The following is a 24,224-nucleotide window of genomic DNA, read 5'->3' as shown; positions in this document are numbered from 1 at the left end:
TGTGGGGACATGCAGCCATGCTAAGCCTGCTAAGTCCCTTAGCTGACCTTCTGACCAATCTCACTGACTGGACCTGGGTCACAAGACAACCACCAACATAATCACCAGGAAGGAGAATAGGACCCATTCAATCAGTTCAGTTAGGATTTACCTGAGTCATAGAAGATACAGATGGACAAGAAAACAAAAAATCAGGACTCTGCAGCATGGGAAAAAGGCAAAAATGAACGTTGGCATCAATCAACAGTTGGGTGTTAAAGGATTTTAAGTGGAGAAAGGAGAGGATCAGATTTATTTAAAGCAGTTCTTTTTCCATTCCTTCCCTCTCCCCTCTATTTCTTTTGCTACCTGTTGTCATCCTTCTGTGTCTCCTTTTTCATTCTCTTCCTTCCTTCCTCTCTCCATATCCCCTCCCTCTTTACAGCCAAAGACTTCCAAAGACTGAACCAGTTTCCTTCCCACTGCTGACCTATCCTGACCTGTCCACTTGGCTCGTTGACAATGGTGTGGACTTGACTTTGCTGCATCATGTGTAGCTGTGGTAAGCTGGGCATCTCAACACCAAGGTGGGCACAGCATATACAGAGCAGAGGCACCTCACATACTCAGTATTCCATCTTCAGCCAGCCCAGCAGTTAGCTAACTACCAAGCCCAGCTATAGCCAGCCCCGCAGCATCCCTCGGAGACTTTTCCTTTCTAATATAAAACAAATACAAGTTATCATTTTCTATCTTAAAGATTTACCTCATTTCTTCCCTGATCTCATGCCCCAGAGCCTAGACTCTTTGCTGGGGTACAAATTCAGCTTCATAGTTAATCTTCAACACTTAGCATTCACTCTTTGGCCTCTTAGTCTATAGTATTACTACGTTAACACCATGCTTCTGCTCCAGTTGGTGCATTTGTAGCTCTACCACTCACCTGTTCTCACTCCCCCTAGTTCTTAAAGACAATGGGGTGGGCTGGATTTTTCACACTCTTATCTCAACTTGATATCTGCTTGCTGACTCACTCCCTGGCCCTCTGCTTCTTCTCCTCTGTTGCCTCAAATTCTGTTGCATAATGGTCAAGTGCCTCTATTGGCTCAGCCCCATTTGGCCCTATCTGGTTAAAATCCCGAAGTCTTCTGGGATCACATGTACTTAATACCATTTAAGGTTGTCCCCTGCATGTCTCCAAACTCATTAACATTAAAATGATTGCCACTCATAGATGAGCAATCATTTTATTTAAAAATATTTTTTTTTGCCTGGCCTCTTGGATTGAGTCCTCCTCTCAAAACACCTATGAAAAGATACAGGGTTGGAGGTAGAGAAGAAGGGTCATAACACTAAATGCCAAGACTGATGGCCATTCAGAAGCTGATTGGAATTTCTTTAAGACCTTTGGTGCTGAACTCAGTTGATGACTGAAGCAAGTTGTGCTGCTGTGTCAAGGATAAATCTACCAGCCTAAAAGAGACCTCCTCCTCCAAGGTCAGTCTCAGGGTCACAGATTCAGCAGCTGCCCAGAGCTGAAAACTGGGCAGCCATTTCTCTATTATTAGGAACTCTACTCCTCCCAATCAATGCTTTTCTTTCTACATTATCAGAAGCTATGGACCTCTTAGAAAAGGAAATGACAGGAAGTAGGGCAAATTAGATAGAGGTGGCACAAGTGTCTCCTGGGAGTTAAGGTCCCAACAAATAAAACACAGTGGGTGGGAATGGAGACAGAAAGACTATGGGGGTAACAGACAAAGCTGAAAGTGGTTTTTATGTACGCCAGGAGTTCAGAATGTTGGGGGGAAAAAGCAATGGCGAAAGAAGCAAATCCTAACTCAACCTAGCAGACCAACATTAGATAAGTGCTTCTCAGGTGCCGGAAGTCAGTATGAGTCATGCATAATTACCTGCTCCTCCAACTGAGTCGACCTGAGTACACCTGAGTGGACCCTGAGCTGGACCCACACTGATCCACTCATCTTTTCCACTGGGAAAGCTCAGCTCTGCACTGATCACTCCTTGTTCTAGGAGAAGTAAATGGCTTGAGGCTGTTGGTTGACATCTACAGTACTTTCTGCTCTTTTCCCACACAGCCGAGTTCCGACTTTTGTTCTGTTGTCTTTATCTCTGCAACATGATTCAGGTAAATCCTAATTGGTGCAAGTCTGCTTCTACTCTCCTGGCTAGTGTTTCTCTTAGTGGCTCCGGCCAATGAACCAGGATGGGAAAGTGTGTTTTCCTCTTAAAAGAGATGGATTAGGAAGAAAATCTCTCTCCTCATCTGGAAGGGATGCTGGGAGTGGCTGCAGCCATCTATGGCCACGAGGGGAGGTGGCTAATATCGCAACAGTGGCAGAGCATAAACGTAGAAAAATCTGAAGCTTGACCATGGAATCCAAGAAGTTCCCTGAATCCAGATCTCTTATTATACGAGTAAAATATACCTTCTGAGCTTGACTCAATTTGGGTTTTGTAACCCGAGATGTGTATTAGTTTGCTATGGTTGTAACAAATGACTACACACTTAGTGGCTTTAAACGGCATACTTTATTATCTCACAGTTCTGTAGGTCTGCTGTCTGGTGGGCGTGGCTAGTTTTCTCTGCTCTGGGTTTCACAAGGCCAAAATCCAGAAGTCAACGGGGCCCTATTCTTCTCTTTCCTTTCTGTTTCCCTAGGAGAGAATCCAATTTCAGGCTCACTTAGGTTGTTGCCAAATTCAGTTCCGTGGGGTTGCAGGACTGAGGTGCCTGCTTTCTTGCTGACTGTCAACTTCAAATGCCACCTGTATTCCCTACCTTGTGGCTTAGTCCTACATCTTCGAATCCAGTATGGGTGGGTTGAGTCCTCTTTACAATTAATCTCTGATCTCATCTCTCTTTGGCCCTCTTTTTCGGCATCTCTGACTCTAGTCAGATACATGTCACTGCTGTTAAGGGTGCAAATGATTAGATTTGGCCAACCAAAACAATCTAAGATATTGCCCATCACAGGTCCATAACCTTAATCTACCTGCAAAGTCCCCTTTGCATTAGTTTCCTATGGCTGCTGTAATAAATTTGGTGACTTGATAGAACACATTTATTTTCTTGCAGTTCTGGAGATCAGAAGTCCTAAAATCAAGGTGTCAATAGGGCTGCATTTCTTTGGGAGGCTGTAAGAAAGAATCTGTTTCCTTGCCCTCGGCTATTCGAGGCCACCCATATGCCTTGGCTCCTGGCCCCTTCTTCCATCTTCAAGGCTAGCAGCATAACTTTTTCCAATTTCTCTCTCTGACCTCTGCTTCCGTCGCCATGCCTACTTATCTGACTCTGACCCTCCTGTCCTCCTCTCATAAGGACTCCTGTGGTTACAGTGAGCTTATCTAGATAATACAGGATAATTTCCCAGCTCAAGATCCTAAAGTTAACCACATCTGCAAGTCCTTCTTGCCATGCTAAGGCAACATGCTCAAAGTTTTCAGGATTAGGACAAGAGGCTGTTGTTCCGCTTACCACAAGATAAATGGATCAAGGCTGTTACTATGAAACATAAGAAAATATTGCAGAAAATATGTGCATATGTCTGAAAGAATAAGTGGGTAGAGTAGGTTGAAGGAAGACTTAGCCTCGTTGTTTTAAGGAAAGAATCTCTTGATGTTAAGAATGATGTAATGAGATGTAAAGAGAACATGTTGCAGAAGAAAGGGGGCTAATTGAGAAGAAAACACTATAAGGAAATGATCACTAAATTAAAATCTGTGTGAGAAGCAATGAAGGACTGAATTGAAACTTCAGAAAATTAAAGTGAAGCAGGTCTCTTGAAATGTTCTCTTAGGAAGAATTGGAGAGTGATAAAGTAGAAAGCGATACAGAGATTAACACTTGAAGGGAAATATGATAAAATGGAGATGGTTCAATCAAAGAATTACTAAGTTTCTGAAGGGAGAAGCGTTAAGATTAAAGGCCAAATGATAAATAAGAAAATGCTGGCCACATGTGGTAAACCAGTTGTAAATATTCTTGAAAGAGAGGAAATTTTTTCAATAGTGCAAGAAAATAGGTAAAGTACTCAAATCGATTATTCTGTAAAAGAAATATAATGCCTAATACATAGTGATAACATTTCAACCTCTCTAACTATCCTGGAAATGCAGATCAACATGAAATATTATTCATCTACCAAGTGATATAAAAAGTACTAATGTTCAATTCTGGCAAGGATGTGGTGACCTGAATATTCTCATAAACAGTTGATGTGGGTATAAATCAGCCCAACCTTTTTAGAGGCGATTTTGTAGAATGTATCAAGAATTGTAAAAATCTTTTATACGTTTTCCTATAAGCTCTAAAGTATATCCTTAGGAAGTAGTCAGAGGTATGGAGAAAGATTTAGGTGTAAAGATGTTTATTGTAGTTATCAATAGCAGTTAAACAAATAAAAACTCTAAACATCCAACAATAGAATACTTAGATACTTGTACACCTAGATTAGGGGTCCACTAACTTTTTCTGTAAAGGACCAAATAGTAAATATTTTAGGCTTTTCAGGCCATATGGTCTCTGTTGTAATGACCCAACTCAACCATTGTAGTGTGAAAGCAGTATCAGATTATATATATGCATGAGGCTATGTTTTAATAAACTTGGTCATAATAAACTTTATTTAAAAGCCAGGCCAGATTTGATCAATGGATTTATCAACTTCTGATTTGACATGTTTGTTATACAATTTGTAAAAAAACAACAACTGTGTTTGCATAAACAGTTAGTGACTAAGTTTAAAAAATTAGTTGGGAACTAAACAGAATATAATATCAAAATATAAATTAGAAGAAAAGTTTGGTAGGAAATATACCAAAGTGCTTATGTTAATAATAGTAGATCGGGTGATTTACTTGTGATCTTGATTTTCTTCTTTATACTTTTCCAGTTTTTCTCCACAATAAATGCAGTCTAGTTTTATAATCTAAAATATTTTTATTTATATAAAGCTTTATAGAACACAAAGAATCAATGAAAACAGTTTTATAGGGATGACAGGCTGTGGAATGAACTAAAAATACGTTTATGGTGCTTAAAGTTGGTTTAATAAGGATACTCTTAAAATTTCAAAAATGAAGAAAACATACTCATGTCATGGCAGACTCTAGTTGTGTTCACAACAAAAGGGTAACTTAATTCGATTTGGAAACAGAGGCTTTTTGAAAAAATAATATAATGACTTTGAGACAAATTTACCCCAGAGGCAGAAACATGATTTAATCAGAGATGCATTTATTTTCAGAATCAAATTTCTTCTATATCTCTGCTAAGGAGTTTTTGTCTCTTTATATTTTTAGGGCTATAAATATCATACTGGCTATTTTTGGATGCTTAATAGGTAATTTTAGGCGACATTTCCACTGCAGATGAATTCCCTATTTAGGCTTAACTCTGAGTGATGATGGCAGGAAAGGAAATAACTTTACTAAGCTTCCACCCTGGTCAGGCACTGTGCTGGGACTTTATACAGGTGATAACATTTAACCCTCACTGCAAGTCAGGAGGGAGATGCTACTATACCCATTGTACAGATGGGAATGTTGATATTCACAGGTGACTCTGCCAAAACCACATAGAATATGGATCCATTTTGGTGTGACACTGGATTCCATGTTCTTGTTACTACATTGTACTCACCTCCATTAACAAGCAGGCTTTGAAATTTTATAGCTAAAATAATTTAGGATACTAAAGTGCAGACAAATTTAAGTTTTTTTCTCAATAACAGATTTGTAAAATGTAAATTTTGGCCCGGCCAGTGTGGCTCAGTGGTTGAGTGTCAACCCAGGAACCAAGCGGTTGCAGTTCCATTGCCAGTCAGGGCACACATCCGGGCTGCTGGATCCATCCCCAGTAGGGGACGTGCAAGATGATGTTTCTCTCTCATGGATGTTTCTATCTCTTTATTCCTCTCTCTTCCTCTCTCTCTAAAAATCAATAAAAACATATTTTTTAAAAATGTAAATTTTCTTTCAAGTGGCTGACCCTGAAATTGGTTGACACACTGACAAACTTTGAAAATAGAGAATTTATGTAGCGATAAAGAGACCTCAGTGGCTTTTGTTGATGAGTATGTAATTGGAAATAAAAATGCCTTCAGTTCTCACAGAGCTATAATAGGACTTAAAGTGAGGCAATGAAAATAAAGGTCATTCTCAACCATTAACTTTGATCAGAACACTTGGGGAGTCTGTAAAAGAGACTGATTCTCTGCTTTTTACCCTGAAAGGTTCTCCTTCAATAGGTCTAGGGTGGAGTCAGGAATCTGCATATTCAGCAAGCTCCCAGGTGATTCTGAGTCAGGTGGTCCAAAGACCACACCTTAAGAAACACCAGGCTGGGCACCTATCAGGGGTTATGTTACTTTCCTACAGAATTACAGGCAGATCTATGTGGTTCTAGGTTCAGGCTGAAAGCTGTGTTGTGTCTTAAACATCTATAATAATAAAAGTGTAATATGCTAATTAGATCAGACGTCCTTCCGGACAAGCTGGGGCTGCGAGAAAAGCCTGGGTCCCGGGTGCAGGAGGGAAGCTGGCTGGCAGCCGGGGGAAGGAAGGCCTACTCTTGCATGAATTTCGTGCATCGGGCCTCTAGTGTCTAAGTATGCCCTACCCAACCCCACAGATTGCCATTCAACCATGGAATGTTGCATTTCTGTCAGCAACAACTACTGCAATTAGATGCAGTAATGGTGGGATGTGGTGGTGTGCTGTGTGAGTGTGTGTGTGTATGTGTGTGTGTGTGTGTGTGTGTGTGTCAGTGTGGCCTGAGCACGTGCAAAACTGAGGGCCAGAAAAATCACAGCAACCCTGTGTACTTTTACATCATTGGATTCAGAAGATAAGATGGAGTATTTTTAACTTTGCTTCTTTTAAAAGTTAGTTTTTAAAACTTTACTCCATGAAAGTAATTTAAATGCAAAGGAAAAACCCTTCAACAAACCTTCCAATGTTTTCTCTTTTCCCTTTTGTTTGTCTTACTTTTTCACCACCCTTGTATCATTAATACTTCACTTACTCCTTGGCTGTTTATAAAACCACCATTTAAAATGGTGACACAGTATTTGAAGGTTTCGATCCCCTCTCTTAGGTCTGCCCTCAGTTCTGCAAAGGGAGACGGTCTGATTGGAAATGTCCCAGGGGGTCTATCATTGTCTCTTAAGGCTTCTCCTTTCTGGCCCCTCTGGGAGGCATCAGGCTACCTTGTTTCCTATGCCAGTTTTCCCACACTCCTTCCTGGCCCATCGTCCTCTATGGGCCACCTGGTGCTGTGGGGTCCTGAGATTCGGACGGGCCTGGGTGGCAGTGGTGGCAGTGCTGGGGCTGTGGTGGAGAGGACTTTCAGGCCCCGAAGTCCCTTCAGATTCACTATTTTTCCAATAATCAAAACATGGCATCAGGCCCCATTTTCACTTCTCCCTTTGGGTTTACCTTGGGAGAGTGATGAGCGGGATCTGGGTCTGGATTCCAATGAGACTTTATTAAGAGAGAAAATAAATTTCTCATGTCTAATTTCTGAAAGTATCCCCAAATACATCAAGAGCAAACATGAAGGCCTGCACATACTATTTTGCTCTATAGTGAGGACATGACAGGAGGGGAGTTGCAGTCAGAGGAGAGGGGGCAGGAGGAAAGCCTCTCTCTGCTGGACGGAGGGCTCAGCTGTGCCTGTCTTGTCTCTTTGTCTCTGTCGACATTCCAGGAGGAAATGGGGGAGCATGAAGCAAGGAGGCTGAAGTCATACAGGTACAGGGGGTTCCTGCTTCCTGCCTCACTTCTCAGGAAATCGACGTCATCACAGTGAACCCCACATTCATCTCTACATTCGATGTAGGGCGATATCCAGGGCCTGGGCCTGAGACAGTCCCTGGTTAGGGAGTGTCATGGTTTCCAGGGAGCAGGCAGAGGCTTGGAATCTGCACAAGGAGACTTACGAGGGGGTCTTTATGACTGAAAGCAAATGCAGTGAACTATGCAACACAGCCCCAAGTAACAGCCAAATATCCCCAGGAGACCATGAAAAGTGAACCACACATTAATGGAGACCAGCACAGAGCCCAAACTGGAGTAGCTGCCCACATCAGAGACTAGTGATCCTCAGAGAAAAGCATGGGGACCAGACGTCCTCATCCTGCTGCCATGATGTTACGTACATTTCCTCTTGTGGACAGACACCACCCAGTCAGCTTCCTAACATTTTGGTTTTGCATGTTGAGATCCTACTGCACTCATATGGTTGGAGTGAGTATATCTTTTCTCAAGGTGAAGACTTGGAATATGACCTGCTCATTCAGATTTGTAGATGGCTGTTACTCTATTTTGGTCAGACTCAATATTACTCACCTGATTCTCTTTCAGTGTGATCTGCCCCTGTTCCTTACACCCAATGAAGGTCCTAACACATCTGAAAATCTTCTCATTCTGTTGTACTCTCTGAACAAAGTTGGCTGGAAAGAAGCCAATCCTGTCTTGAATTTTCCCCTGAAAAGGAGACATGTATCCACAATTCATTGTAATTATAGCATTCATTGCAGTGACAGTAACCAAATGATTCTTTTTTTTTTTTAATGAAAGAGAAATACGTACTTTCCACCAGTCTTCATTGGAGTCTTCTAGAAGAGTGATCATGTCTCCTGGTCTAGAATGCAAAGTGAATGAGTTGGGTGAGAAAGCAGATAAAACAAAAAAAAATGCTACTTAGAAGTTGGAAGCAACATTTTCATTGATACAAATGATCCTAAAATACACAGGAACAAAGTAAACATGACTTTTACCAGTTCTTCCCACTCATGAAAATAGCTTTGTTACATATTGAAAGCAAGTAAAATTTTATAGCTGTATTAAAAAATAATTCTTAGCTTTATTTTTATACAAAAATAATCATATTTGCATCGTTAAAAACTCCAAAATTTGGATGTTGATAAGTTTCAAGGTGCAAGTTGACCTTCATATTCTGCCTTATAATCTCCTTGCATTGGCCAGAGGTGACCACTGTCAATGGTTTCCTGTGTTTCCTCCTAGATCCTTCCCATACACTTACCTTTATATGTGAGTAGGTACTAGTGTATCTATTTTGAGTTTTCTTTTGTTTAGTAGTGACATCTAAAATTAGTCATTATATTTTCTCAGTACCTTCTTAAAACCTATTATACTTTTGCTCTACTTTCCTGGCCTGCCACCTTTTATGCTGGCATAATTTGGAATTTTGTTCTAGACGTGTGCGTGCGCATACACACTATGTCATTCATCAAGAATTACTTGAGTTTAACTGAAGACTTACATGTTTTTGTTGATGTGGTCGTGATTTGCCACTTCTTGTTTGATTTTCACATCTGCATGTGTGTTTGAGCGTGTGGATGTATGTTTTACTTCCCTCTATGCATTGTCATTTCTATTGGGCAAAGCAAGTCATGAGGCCATTCCAGACTCAAGGGATAGGGTAATAGGTACCACCTCGGTGGTAAGAGGAATTGCAAAGTCTCACGACAAAGGGCATGAACGCAGGTTGGGGTGGAGATACAAGCCACCAGAGACAACTCATGCTCTTCAGTAAACTTGCTGAGTTCAGTGTCTCTTTGTGCTCTTACATTTAAAGTTGTTTTTTTTCCCCCTGAGCATTCCTTGGTCTCTGGCATATTCATTGTTTTCAGCTCAATTCTATATCCTAGGCTGCCAGGAAACTCCCATTTTTGGGCCTCCGATAGCATTATTTCTTGTTTCCTAGTACCGGTATGGATGTACTCTTTAAAAAAAATATATTTTCTGACATTTTTAGGAATTGTAGAAAGAGGGGAAGTAGATTTGTGTGCTCATTTTGCTCTTCTGATTCAATCTCCTCTGCTGTCATTTTCAATCATCAGTTAATATCTATCTCTGTAGGGGATTCCAAATAGAACAGGCTATTGCCCCTGAAACATTAAACACAACTGGCATTTTGGTATTTCAAAAGTCACAGTTTCATGCTGATGCCACAGAACGCAAGATGGCTGAAAATTACTCTTTTCCCAGGTGAGGGATTTAATTAAGCAGCAAGGATGAAAGTCGATGCAGAAAAATCTTTCTAGCTCCAGCAGATTTTATTTAACCTAATAACCTGAGAAACCATGTGTTAGTATCAACTTCAAAGACATTGCTGATGGTTTGGTAGAAATTGTAAGTAGAAAATAAAACTGGAGGTGGGAGGGGGCACCTTTTCCTAAGGGTGGAAGAGGATCCTGCTAAATCCAACCTCTATTTTTCTAGTCTAGCTAGAGCCTCTCTGTGCCCAGAGGTGGACTGGCCCTGTGTGCACGAGCCATGTTAACTAAACACGAATAAGGCACTCCCTGGATACAAGCTATAATTTTATGAGAAATACCAGACATACTCCTGACACTGTAATGGGGATTGTTTTTTTCCTTAAAAAGAACTCCACCAGAATAAAAATAAATTGCTTGGTGAGTAAGGAGAGTTACATTCATCCATTTATTGTTTCATTTATTTTATTTTTTAAAATATATTTTTATTGATTTCAGAGAGGAAGGAAGAGGGAGAGAGAGATAGAAACATCCATGATCAGAGAGAATCATAGATTGGCTGCCTCCTGCAAGTCCCCCACTGGGGATCGAACCCACAACCTGGGCATGTGCCCTTGACCAGAATTGAACTTGGGACCTTTCAGTTAGCAGGCCGACGATGCTCTATCCACTGAGCCAAACCAGGTAGGGCTGTTTCATTTATTTATTCATCGACTCGTTCAACAAATATTCTAGAATGCCAACTCCGAAAGAGCCGTTTTACTAGGCACGGGCTATACTCTGGTGAATCAAGTAAGTCCCCACTGGAGCTAATATTCTAGTGAGAAGATGAATAATAAACACACAAATATATAGTGAAACAATAAATATATAAATAATAAGTATAGAATGTGCATACATAATTGCAAATGGTCTTAAGGGCAATGAAGAAAATGAACGAGATGCAGTCATAAAGAATGAGTAGACGCCTGCGATCAGTCCCTGCTCTAGTCATCTGGTGAAGACAGCTAATGCCTCTTTTTCACTGTAGGGAGGCTCTTGCTCTAGGGCAGCCCTGGAATCCAAGACGGCAGCTCTCTGCATCTCGGTCAGCTGTGGGAGTTGTGCTGCCCATACTCCTACCTTGCCTCACCCATCCATCTCAGGATGCTCCCTGCTGAGCCTGCACTCAGAATCCTTTTCCACTGGGCTCCAGGCGATGGGTCTGAGTAGGCATGCAAAATAAAACCACTTTGTGTCATATAATGTTTTACATTTATTTTTTAAATGTGTCTTGACCCAGTTTTGAAACTCTGGGTAGAGACTAGAGAGTTTCCCTTAAGAGCCGATTAAGTCAACATCCCAACCAATTCCCTTCAAGCTCACAAACTCCAGCCACTAGGCACCAGCCCCAGCCCGAATTGCTCCAGGGCCACATACCAGACAACTAGTTACTGCTTTTGTGCCTTGGAACCTGTGAACTTATTCAAATGAGCTAATTCACAGGTAGCCTGGGAAACCTAGCTCACCCCAGGTACTGGCCCTACAGCTCCAGCCTGCTGTTACCTGACTCCAAGGTGCTAGCCCATGTGGCCCTTTTGGCAGCCCTTCTCAAACCAGTTCTCTTCTCCTTCCCGTGGTGTTGGGTGCTATGCATTGCCATCAAAGAACTAAATCCAGCCCTGGCAAGTGTGGTCAGTTGGTTGGTTGTCGTCCCATGCACCAAAAAGTTGCAGGTTTGATTCCCAGTCAGGGCACATGCCTGGGTTGAGGGCTTGATCCCCAGAAGGGGGTGTGCAGGAGGCAGCTGATTGATGTTTTGCTCTCACATTGATGTCTCTCTCTCTCTCTCTCTCTCTCTCTCTCTCTCTCTCTCTCTCTCTCAACCAATAAAAAAAGAGAACTAAATCCAAGCATTCTGCCCACCTGCTCTACACGGGGGGAGCCTTGCCATTTTCCCCAAAACAATGGAAACCTAATGCCTAAAATTCTCCTTGTGCTGATTGGTCCTAGGATGGACACTGCCAGTGCATGACTCTCTGCCTCCAATTGTTTCATGCTTCGATGGCTGACCAAGCCCCATCCTAGGGAACAATTCTTTCTCATTTCAGGTTATCACATTTCAAACATGTCTGAAGTAAGTCCAGCTGTGATCTAACAGCCATTCTCTTTCTTTCAGGTGACCTGATGTTCCTGGTCTATTATGTGTAGATTTTATAATTTAAATCTATCTTTATTTCCAAATTCTTGGGGATGAATCTATCAGGCCCCAAATACGTAAAAAAATTTACCTTAGCTTAATTTAATCAGAGCATCCTCAGCTGAGGTACCAATTCTGCCTGTACTCTAAGCCAGAATTATATACATAGCATGATACAAAGTCTAGCACAATTCATATACCATGAAAGCATCCGCTTCCTATTTGGTGCAGACAGGTCAGGGCACCATAGCTGGCCTTCCCTTTTGGTTTGCTCAGTCAAAATTGTCTTAAGCTCAGAGGAAGAGTCTCAGGTTGGTTATATCATGATTTATGGAACGTCTTGAAATGATGAGGGAACTGTCATCAACAAGAGAAGGAACAAGATGACAAAAGCTAACTATAGAATTATGGGTCAGTGGGGCAAAGGACAGAGTTTCTTTGTGAGTGTGTCTGTGTGCTCATGTGTATTTGCATGTGAGCTTGATGGTTGCTATCTGGGTTCATTCTCAGTAGTCCTTTGCCACCCTCACTTCTCAGCTTTCCACTCGGACATAGGAACCCATCTCTTCCATCCCCAGGTAAACTGGTTTCAGGGAGGCAGAGGGCACAGCGTGCACTGACTATAAGAATGATGCCCGCTGAGCCCAGCCAGCTAGAGGGAACTCTTCTGCAACGTGTTATGAAGAGGGTTTGGTCTTCTAAGGGTGGGAGCTCCTGGAGGGTGGAGTGTGAGTTGTCCTGGGCTCCCCTCCCCTGCTCAGCTCTCTCCATTCCCCGGGAGAGCATAGGTTCCTAGGAGTGGAGATACTGACACCCCCTTGTTGAGGTCACTGCTTCTGAGAAACACCTTCCCCACGGTCTGGGACAACCCGAACCCTCTCACCGGCTCTCCTTTGGAAGCACAAGTACAAGGCAGGCTGCTCTGGGCCTTCTGTGCTTTTCTAATGTTTTGGATAGACTGCATATTTTGGAATACAAAGGATATTATCTTCCTTTATCCTGCTATCTCTGCCTATTGGGCTGAAGGAAATGATATGACAAGTATTTATTGAATGCTCATGACAGGTTAGGCTTTGGGTGTGCACTGAGTGTACAGAGATGAAAAGATTTGTCTAAGAATCAGTTTTCTTATCTGTAAAATGAAGATAATAATAGTACCTATCTCCTCAATACTTTTGATAATTAAGTGAGGTAATATTTGTAAAGCACATTTAGATAAGCCTCCAATAGATGGTGGCTATTATTGTTGATAAGACATAGTTACTGCCCTTAAGATGTTGGTAATCTTAAAGGGGAATGAAATGTAAACTGGTAATATATACTAAGCGACTGAATGACCGAACGACTGAACAACTGAATGACCGAATGACTGGTTGACTGGTCCCTATGACGCACACTGGCCACAGGGGACAGATGTTCAACGCACAGGATTGGGCTCTCTCCTGCCTGGATTGGGCCTTTGAGGATCAGGCCAAAACTTGCTATCCAACATCCCCCAAGAAGTCCCAGATTGTAAGAGGGTGCAGGCCAGGCCGAGGGACCCCCACATGTGCTCAAATCCGTGCACCGGCCCTCTAGTATGTAAGTGTGATTGCTGAAAGAGAACTATGCTGGGGGCACAAACAAATGTGAAATTTACCCTCTAAACAAAACAAAATATGCCTTTAAAAGACTCAGCTACCTCACTTATGTTTATATAATTACATACTATGCACAACAAATAGATAATGAGCTATATTTACTTTGCAAAGTCATTGTGTGGATTAAATGAGGGTGCATATGTGGAAGTCTTTAGCACTGTGACTGATATACAATAAGGATTTACAAATTCTAATTTCTTCCTAAAATGTAATTTTTCACTTGGAAATTAGAAGATCTAGTGATTACTACTTTTTAATTGAGTGTCCTCTTAGATTTTGGCAGGAATAGTTGACTAATGAAATAGCCTTTGAACTCCCTTGTCTTAAGTGACTTTAGACACTAATCTTTGGGGTGATTCAGAGTTTCAGAAAAGCTTCTTCCTCTCTTTACATCCCTCTTACCTCTTGCCCCTCTGCTTTAGGTAGTGACCACAGAGGTGTGGGAAGGCCTGGGGGCCCACCACCCAGGGGCTGAGTACAGTAAAGAGTCTGAACAGATTGAGGAGGACAGCTCAAGAGCCTGGAGGGGGACAGCGACGTTCACTGAGTGAAGTGGGCATGACATATTGCGTTGTCACACGAGAGAGAGAAGGTTTAGGGAGACCTCACACTAGCAGGCAGGGTTTGAGTCCATTTCTAGCACCACTAGGTCAGGCTGCCTCTTGTTCTACTCCAACCCTGTGAGAACTCATCAGAACTGCCCTATTTTCTCTGCAGGCACTTGGAGAGATCTTTAATATTTCTCACCCTTTCCCATTCATTAGGCAAAAAGAACCCCAAATGAAGCTTACGGCAGCCATAGTCACTCAGCCAAAACAGATGTCCTGGAAAAACCAGGCTAAGGGAAACAGAAAAGGGAGCCTGCCAAAGGGCTCCATTAATTTTAGATCTCCTGCTTAGTTTTTTTGCTAGACCCATTTCTCATTCTCCATAGTCCTGGTCCAGAGCCTTTTACAGTCTGAGAACACGGTAGGTAGCAAGGAACTCCGGAACGAGGCAATTTGATTTTGTCTGAAGCCTGGTATCCATAAGACTGCCTGCACTTTCCCAAGTTCAGAGACCAGCTCAGAAGAAAAGCATTCAGCGAAAGGGCCGTTTGGATGGGATTTGGCGAATGTTCCTGAACTGTCATGGATCACGCTCCCCAGAACCTAATCGGAAGAGGCATTTGAGTGAGAGGGAGGTAGCTAAACACATTAGTGACATTCGGGAAGATCTGGGCTTCTTGACACACTGCAGCATCAGAACCTAAAATGCATCAGAGACTTTCCTCAAATAGCCCTAATTGCATTTTGATGTCCTGGTGACTGTGAAGATTATTTTTAAATCAAATTGGTGCATTAGAATTACATTCAGTTTTAATTATGTTGATGCATTTGCCAAGCAGTAATGTACTTAGAGAATGGAAATGAGACACCAAGGGAGTCTTATTCTGTCTTACTCTGTCTTAAGGGCTCTCCTCTTCTTCTTTTATGGCAGGTGTATAAGGCCTTACACAGTAAAGGACATCATCACATGAGTTACGAGACAAAAATCCAACGAGTGTACTGAACCTCAGGCCTGAGACTCAGGAAACCTGCATTCTGGTTTTGGGTCTGCCACTAGCCCACTGTCTATTTTTGGATCAGTTGTTCTCAAATCTGGAGGATAATGAGAATCTAGGAAACACTTAACATACATATTTCCAAATGGGATTTGACTCTGTAGGCTTGGATGGAGCCCAGGAATCTCTATTTTAATGATATTCTCCAGCAGGTTCGATGGCTTGTTAACAAGTGTGAGCCATCCCAACCATAGTTTTCTCCTCTGTAAAGTACTACTTGCTTGTGTAACCCAACAGATTTGCTAAAAGAACACAAGGGCCGGTCAGAAAAATTGTGAAAGACTTCAAAATGGGCCAAAATGATTGCTGATCTGGGTGTCTAGCTCACCCTCCCAAGTCATCCTCCCCCCTTCAATGTCTTTGAGCTATTATTTTTCATTTCTGCAAGTTGTACGAAACTGATGATGATGCCAATGACTCTTGTCTGTCCATAGACATGCATGTGAATTGTGTCTGGTGGAATGTAATCAATGATTACCCTGTGAATACTGACCAGTGTTGCATGTATTTGCAAATTCACATCAGCACCCTGGATCGCACACATATGTGTGATGCTTGAATTCTCCTTTGAACCAGATGTGACATATTAGTGGTTCTCTCATTAATGAATGAGTCTAAAAGCAACTTTGACATGTGTTCATTTTATCCTATCTAATAAAAGAGAAACATGGTAATTGGCGTACGACCGCTACCCTTCCCATTGGCTAATCAGGGCAATATGCAAATTAACTGCCAGCCAAGATGGCGGCCAGCAGCCAGGCAGCTTGAAACTAACATGAGGCTTGCTTGCTTCAGTGACGGAGGACTCCAACGTTCCCCACCTGCCGCTGCAGGCCTCTGAGCTGCAACTCTAAGCAACTATGTAACAAATATAGAAGCTAAACAAAACCCCAGAAACCTGCTTTAGTCTGCCGGGCTTCAGCCAGCAGGATCACAACATTGTAAGCAAAGGCCAGAAACCTACTTTCAGCAGCGGAGGCCTAAGAGCTGGAGCCAAGCCTCAAAGTTAAAGCTGGCCCAGAATAAAAAAGAAAAAGAAAAAAAGGAGCGGTTGGGAGCTTCAGTCACCCCCAGCCTGAAAACAGCCCTCAGCCTCACCCAGACTGGCCAGGCACCCCAGTGGGGACCCCCACCCTGAAGGGTGTGTGACCAGCTGCAAACAGCCATCATCCCCTCACCCAGGCTGGCCAGGCACCCCAGTGGGGACCCCCACCCTGATCCAGGACACCCTTCAGGGCAAACCAGCCGGCACCCATCCGTGCACCAGGCCTCTACTCTATATAGTAAAAGGGTAATATCCTCCCAGCACCGGGATCAGCGGAGCCGCGAGGCCTCCCGGCACCGGGATCAGCGTGACAGGAGGCAGCGCCCAAACCCCCTGATCGCCCTGCGGCTCTGTGTGTGACAGGCCGTGGGGCCACAACCTCCCTATCGGCCTTGATCTGTTCCTGACAGGGGAAGGCGCCCCAACCCTCTGACCAGCCCTGCTCTGTGCCTGATAGGGGGAGCTCCCCAACCCCCTGATCGCCCTGCGGCTCTGTGTGTGACAGGGTGCGGCACCCCAACCGCCCCCCCCACCCCCCACGGGCCCTGCTCTGTGTGTGATGGGGTAGAGCCATAACCTCCCCATCAGCCCTGCCCTGAGTGTGAGAGTGGCGGCGCCCCAATCCCCTGATCGGCCCTGCTCTGCGGGTGATAGAGGGTGGTGCCCCAACCCCCTGATGGGCCCTGCTCTGTGCGTGACAGGGTACAGAGCCCCAACCCTCCTGATGGGCCCTGCTCTGTGAGTGACAGGGGGCAGTGCCCCAACCCCCTGATTGGCCCTGCTCTGTGCGTGACAGGGGGTGGCGCCGCAACCTCCCCATCGACCCTGCCTTGAGTGTGACAGGGGACGGTGCCCCAACCCCCCAATTGGCCCTACCCTGAGTGTGACTGAGGGTGGCATCACAACCTCCCGATCGCCCTGCTCTGTGCATGACAGGGGGCGGCGCCCCAACTCCCCAATCGGCCCTGCTCTGAGCCCGACCAGGGGCTGCACCTAGGGATTGGGCCTGCCCTCTGCCACCCGGGAGCAGGCCTAAGCCAGCAGGTCGTTATCTCCCCAGGGGTCCCAGACTGTGAGAGGGCACAGGCCGGGCTGAGGGACCCCCCTCCCCACCGAGTGCACAAATTTTTGTGCACCGGGCCTCTAGTATTTGTATAAGAGTCATGATTTCATCTTAATTAAAAAAAAATTATCCTTGAACAGGAGTGACTTTTCATGAACACAATCTATAGAAACAAACTTCCTGGTCTTATAAACCAGCGGAACAATAGACTTGTAAGAAGTAATGTGAGTGGCTAACACAGGATACATGAATACACTGTCCGAACCTGCTGATTGAAATATCATCGGCAACCTCATCACAGAGGAATCCTACCACAACAATGCAGGATAGAACGCTAGGGTTAAGAAAGATGAGTTGGACCCCAAGTCCGCCTCCCTGGGTTTCAGCCCTGACTCTACTTTCTACCTGTGAGTTCTGGGTTCTAGTTCTCCCACCTTACCCTCCCCCCCATATGTAAAGACCTATAAATCGTCTCATTTAAATATGAACCAAACAGCTAAGTGTCCATTCACTAAGCTTCACTGAATTTTAAGACAGTCTTTTCAGAATGAAGACTGGAATGGATGCAATTACCTAAATAAATACGCCCCTGAACCGGCAATGATTGCGCTCCACCCCTTTTTCTAATGGAGTTTGCATCCGCACCCGCTCCCCGTTTGGTGACTTTGGAAGTCATCCTGTTGGACTGTTATGTGAGCTGTTCTTCCCTATCCTTTCCTTGCGGTGAAGAGAGAATGCGCATTAACAAGCGGAAGCCCGAGCATGGCTGTGATGCCACCTGCCTGCCAAGTCTTCCTTGGTTTCCCAAGGCTGCTTGGGTGCCTCCCCACCCACAAGACCCCACGCTGAAGGGCACCGTCTTCTCTACTCCTCTGCCACCCACCCCAGCCCTTGCCCACTTGAGCTTTCTGAGCACAGGGCCTGTGCATTGTTCCCCCAGCAGAGGGTAGGTGCTCACTCACGATGAGTGGAGGAAACAGCCATGCACGGGTTAAAGTCAGTTCTAAGGTGCTTTGAAAAAATCGGAATGAGATGAATTCAGGCCATCCCGTCTCCAGAGCTTCTGATGAATATTAGCTAATGAGACAAATAGCTGCCTGGCTTCATTCAGACGCGCCCATGGAAAAATCCGAGGTCCAGGCTGCCAGGAAAGAGTCTGGTGACTCAAGAATCTAAATCCTTATTTGGGGTTACAGCAGCCGACAGGTTTCTCTTTGAAGCTCCCTCCCCGCCCCCCCCCCCCCCCAATGTAGGTGTTCCAACACACTGAAGTGGCAATTAATTTGTGTCTTTCTTAGAATTTAATAAACTTGGAAAAGTAGTTCCTGCTTTCCCTTTCTTGGCTCCTAAGCTTTTTTTCTCTTTCCATCTCATTCCCTTATGAAACATGGTCATTATCATATAAATCTGTTTGGGGAGAACTAATAAAAATGAAAATGACTTAGATGTGGGAAACCAAAATGGTTTCTTTGGAACAGGCATTATATGGCCACTGAAATATGCATTTGAATCTTTAAGTCTTTTATTTACTCTTGATCCTTTATTTCAGAGTTCTTACGATGTTTAGGGGTTTGTGTTGACTTGGAGTTATTTACATCTGCTGATTGCTTATGTGATATATCAACTCAGCAAAGCCATAAAAGTAATTCTTATTGGTTTTTTAAAGGTGCGTTGGTGTGAATAACAAGCAATGGCTCTAAGACTCTGCAGACTTCTGACCCCCAAAGCAGTGAGGATAATGGGACTGGTTACTTTGTACATATGGAGGGCAAAACTTTCTTATTTTTTAAAAAAATATATTTTTATTGATCTCAGAGAGGAAGGGAGATGGAGAGAGAGAGATAGAAACATAAATGATGAGAGAGAATCATTGATTGGCTGCCTCCTGCACGCCCCACACTGGGGATTGAGCCTGCAACCCAGGCATGTGCCCTTGACCAGGAATCAAACCATGACCTCCTGGTTCATAGGCTGATGCTCAACCACTGAGCCACACTGGCTGGGCAGGATTTAATTCCTTTAAAAAGCTAAGCATGCACTCAAGATGTGTGTGTATGAATGTGTGCACATGAATGTGTGTGTGTTCATGCAGATCTGACTGTGAGTGTGTGGGAATGGATGTCCATAGGTAAGTACATCACACACATACCCCACCCACTTGGCCAAGAGGATGATTCAGCACGAGGCAATATGGGATGATAATGATGTTAATACTGATGAGAATAAGGTTCTCCAGTTTGTATTTCAAGTAGCATTTTAAAGAATTTTGCTCATAAATTAGGCTGGCAGTCCATAAAGTGCCATTTCCCCAGCTCTTTATAAAGCTTGATAATAAGGGTTATTGGTAGACATTGTCTAAGACCCTTAATTACAGAAGGTTATCTACTTACTATACAAGCTCTTCCACTCAGAGGAACCTGGGTGGCCCTTTAATGTTAGGAGACCACAAATCCTCAGCAATGAACTGGAGGTCTCACACAGGATGGCATCATGTCTTTCATGTCAGTGGTAAAATTCCATACCCGTGACATGTCATACCAGCAACTGCAAAACCTGCTCAGAAGATGAGGGACAGGGTATCACAGCCTCCTTATCACGGGGCCAGTGAGATAAAGTCTCACGGGATGTGCTCAATGGCCAGACAGAGTCTTTGACGGTGTTAGGGTTGTGTTAATGAGGTTGTTCAGAAAACTAGGAAATGAAACCTATTGTGAAAAGATGCAAATTATGAACAGAAGGTATCTACAATATAGTGTGCACCTTGCTTTGTACTGGGAGTGAAATCCTAGCTTTTATTTTAAATGATCTCATTAAATACTCAGTCGCCCTAGGAAGGAGAGAACAGAGAAGAAACAGTATACTCAACTGAATGCAGGTAAAGAGAGGTCTCTGGTGGCTGGAAGCCTGGGCAGATGGTGATGTCATTCACCCTAAGGGGCAGGTTTGTGGGAGGGAGGGAAGGAGGCACTGCTATTGCCATCCACTCCTAGGGTAGGCAGGTAAGGATGTGCGACTGGAAGTCGATAGGGAGATCCGGACTGCTAGCCGTTGGCAGAAAAGGCTTTCCTTACTACTGAGCAGGCATATGACAAATGCTTGCGGAAGGGATCTATGATTGTTAGGCCTTCTTTGCCATCAAGCTCACACTCCTAACGTTCCCTGGACTCTCGCTTCTTTCGTTCTCTTTCCTGAGGACAGTACCCAGCGTGCTCCCTGGATCACAATGCAGGTGGATGAGAATGGTTATTTTGTTAAGCAGAATTTGTTTTTCTCCTTTATGGTTTAAGGAGAAAACAATAATTCACAAAGCTCCAGTTCATTCACAGAATTATATGAAATCCGCAAAGCATAGCCTTGCCCATTCTAAATCAAGTGCCTGGCTTTTAAAATGGGGACCTAGAATCTCTTGGCAGAAGAAAAAAAAAATGTAAGTCTGACTTATCCCTCTATTCTTGTAGTCGGTGTAATGCAGACATTCCCTCCTGGGGATGAATAGTCCTGTGTGCCTCGAAGAGGACTGTAAATGTTTGATTCGTGACCAGACACTCTGGCTGTGAAAGGCCTGCAACCCACTAAAATAAGCATGAAAAGTTATGACATGTCACATCAGCAACTGCCTGACCACCAACAGGCAGCTAGACGACATTCCTCAGTAACATTCTATATTTATCAGAAATTGTGGGTTTTTTTTTTCCTCATCTGATGGCTTCAGACAATTTTCTAATATAAAACGGTGGGACCTGCCCAATAAGAAATTGTTAAATTTAAAATTTTAGATACCCCAAATGACAATCTCAAGAAGAACAAAATATACTGTATTTATTGCAAAGTAAATATATGTCATCCTTGTCTTCATCAGCAGGTAGTCCATTGGGGACCGTTCGCTGAAGGGCAGATACCACCCCAGTGATGAATCCTAGGGGGGCTCTAACCTTCGGGGCTTGTTATATCCCCACTAGAATAGGCCTGCACTTGACAAATGCCACCTCTCCTCCTGCACCGATGCCGGACAGTTCAGCAGTGTTCACAACTCCAGCTGGTGATTTCAGTGTGGCAATTCTTACCCAATGGTGGGGAAAACTCAGAGCCTAAACGTCTGCAGGAATCTAAGGAGCTGAGTTCCGGGCTCTGAACTGTGCTCTGCAAAGACCCAAGAATGACTGGGAGCAGACCAGGGCGGACACTGAACACAGCTGACCTCCGTGTGAGCCAGGAGGTACCAGACTCCGGCAGGATACCTGCATCTGCTGTGGAGTCTCGCTGAATGCTGCGCCCTGAGGGCTGCTGGACTTGACCCAATAGCCTGTGGAACCAGGGATACAGGGTCTAACTGGAGCCTTTTTGGCAGCTCTGTCCTTTTGAGGGGCTCTGGGGAGGAGGAAGGGGAGCGGCTGATTCCACTGAAGTGGGAAACCACATTCAGGCAAGTACACATGGACTATTCCTGGGACGTGGCACAAGCCTGAGGATGGAGAGAACCCACATAGCTCAGGGCAGAGGGACAGGTCCCTCTGGATGCCATTTAAGGGGAATGACATGACTGGGACTTGGTCTGCGGGGCATTCAGGCAAGGGGAATCCACCCCAAATGGAGGCGATTTCACTAAGACTGACATTTCAGTAGTTTTTAGTGTTAACATCTCTCCATTCTCTTTGGACTTGGAAAGAACCAATGTCTAAGGGCCCATTGGACGAGCAAAGCAGCCCTTTCTCCCCTGCTCTGGGATTGGGAAACACCAAAGCCTTCTCCCCAGGCTACTTACGTTTTAGGGCCATGAGTGGAGGAGGGGAGCCAAGCCTTTCCTTGGAGACAGGCCAGTGAACACACCGTATTATACAAATTGGAATAACTACCAGTTACTGAGTGCTCGCAATGACGGGGCACCGTGCTGTATGCCTTATGCACTACTCATTTCACCCTCACAAGTACTGTAGGGGGAAGAGGTCATTCTTATTCTTTTACTAGAGGCCTGATGCATGAAATTCGTGCAAGGGGCTTGGCCCTCACAGCCCCAGCTTTGTCTGGAAGGTCGTCCGGAAGGATGTCCGGTCTAATTAGCATATTATGCTTTTATTATGATAGATACCTAAGATGTTTATAAAGTGCTTCAGGTCACACAATAAACAGGATGTGAGCAGAGGGCTGACTCTACACTGAAACACAAGGAACAAAAACTGTGGTCAAGAGAAAGATTCCCAAAGCTCACCTTACCGTCCCCAGGTGTCAGTTACCATAAGTGGGATGGATCCTTGTGAGCCAGGCAGAGGTGCCCGTCTCCAGCAGGAGAAAGAAATGGCTTTAGTTTGATTCTTCAATCAATGCTAATTTGGGGATGAAATACAGTTTTTTGATTGCCTGGACTCCACAGGATGACAAGTGCATCTTAAGCGCAACTTTCATGAAAACTCCCATGAGCAGTTCTGTTGGTGGTGTGCTAAAACCATGCTTTTTGAGGTGTGGCCCTGGGTCAGTAGCAGCGTAGTCACCGGCAGACCAGTTAGAAATACAAATTCTCAAGCCCCGCCCCCGACCAGCTGACTCAGAAGCTGCAGGGACTGGCCCAGCAATCCCAGCGAACCAGCCCTGCAGGCTGCATGCACACTAAAGTGTGAGAATCGCCCTAAATATCCCGGAGGTAACACAAATTGAATTATTCTTTCTTTCATTCTTGCTTTTTTCTTTTCTGTAAAAAAATGCTTTTACCTCATTTCCAAATCTTCATTCTCCTGTGGTACAAATTTGTACAAGGCAACATAGGTGTTCATCTGTAATGGGTCTTTGGAAAGAGGTCCCTGAAAGAGGAAATGAAGACAAATTAGGGAAGGAAGGGGGAAGAAATGGAGAGAAGCAAGGGGAAAAAAAGGCAATGGTGAAGTGAATGCAAAGTAATTCAGTGTATGGCTCTTAAGGGTTAAAAGAGCTAAATGTTATTAAAGACCGTTTCAACCACTGGTTTATTTTTTTAAATTTCTTAGCTGAGATTGATTTTATTGCAAACCATTTGAAAACAATTATGTGGAGGTCTTTGTCAGAAATACTGTAATTTTTGCCCGGCTGGTGTGGCTAAGTGGTTGAATCCAGAGGTCACTGGTTCAATTCCCAGTCTGGGCACATGCCTGGGTTGCGGGCTCGATCCCCAGTAGGGGGTGTGCAGGTGGCAGCTGATCCATGATGTGTTTCTCACATCGATGTCTCTCTCTCTCTCTCCCTCTTCCTCCGTTTCTCTCTACAAATTAATAAAAACATTTAAAAAAGAGAAATACTATAATTTTCTTCAAATAATATTTTTTATATGGTTGTTCATGAAAAGTGATACAGGATTGGCCCCAGGAGTGAGAATATCCTCTCTATAGAAAGATGGACATGTGAATAGGAGTAACACAACTTTCATTTCCTAAAATTCAGTTTTTTTAAAAAAAATTATTTTTCAATTACAGTTAACATTCAATATTATATTAGTTTCAGGTGTACAGCATAGTAGTTAGACATTTATATAATTTTCAAAGTGATCCATAAAATTGACTTCTTTTCAGTAAGCCTAAAATTTGGTGTCTCAAGTATCCAAGGGGACCAGGTGTATATACAGGGCAATTAGTCCATTCATCCTGTGAAGAAAGCACAGATTTTGCCATCAGGCAGATTTTGGTTATGTCATGGGATCACCATCTT

The 24,224-nt window shown here is 43.9% G+C and overlaps 1 protein-coding gene across 2 annotated transcripts in view; it reads right to left on the bottom strand.

Moving 5' to 3' along the window:
- STAC (SH3 and cysteine rich domain) overlaps window positions 1-24,224 on the bottom strand; it is a 100,743-nt gene that overhangs the window by 2,636 nt on the left and 73,883 nt on the right. For both annotated transcript variants that reach the window (XM_036332962.1, XM_036332963.1), the window contains exons 8-10: window positions 23,259-23,347; window positions 8,596-8,647; window positions 8,353-8,490 (exon numbers count right to left, since the gene is read on the bottom strand). In XM_036332962.1, coding sequence (XP_036188855.1) covers window positions 8,353-8,490; window positions 8,596-8,647; window positions 23,259-23,347 — 279 coding nt within the window. The remainder of the gene's footprint in view (window positions 1-8,352; window positions 8,491-8,595; window positions 8,648-23,258; window positions 23,348-24,224) is intronic.

Source organism: Myotis myotis, unplaced genomic scaffold (genome assembly GCF_014108235.1).
Source record: "Myotis myotis isolate mMyoMyo1 unplaced genomic scaffold, mMyoMyo1.p scaffold_m19_p_13, whole genome shotgun sequence".
Taxonomy (NCBI): domain Eukaryota; kingdom Metazoa; phylum Chordata; class Mammalia; order Chiroptera; family Vespertilionidae; genus Myotis; species Myotis myotis.
This window is presented reverse-complemented; position numbering and strand designations above follow the sequence as displayed.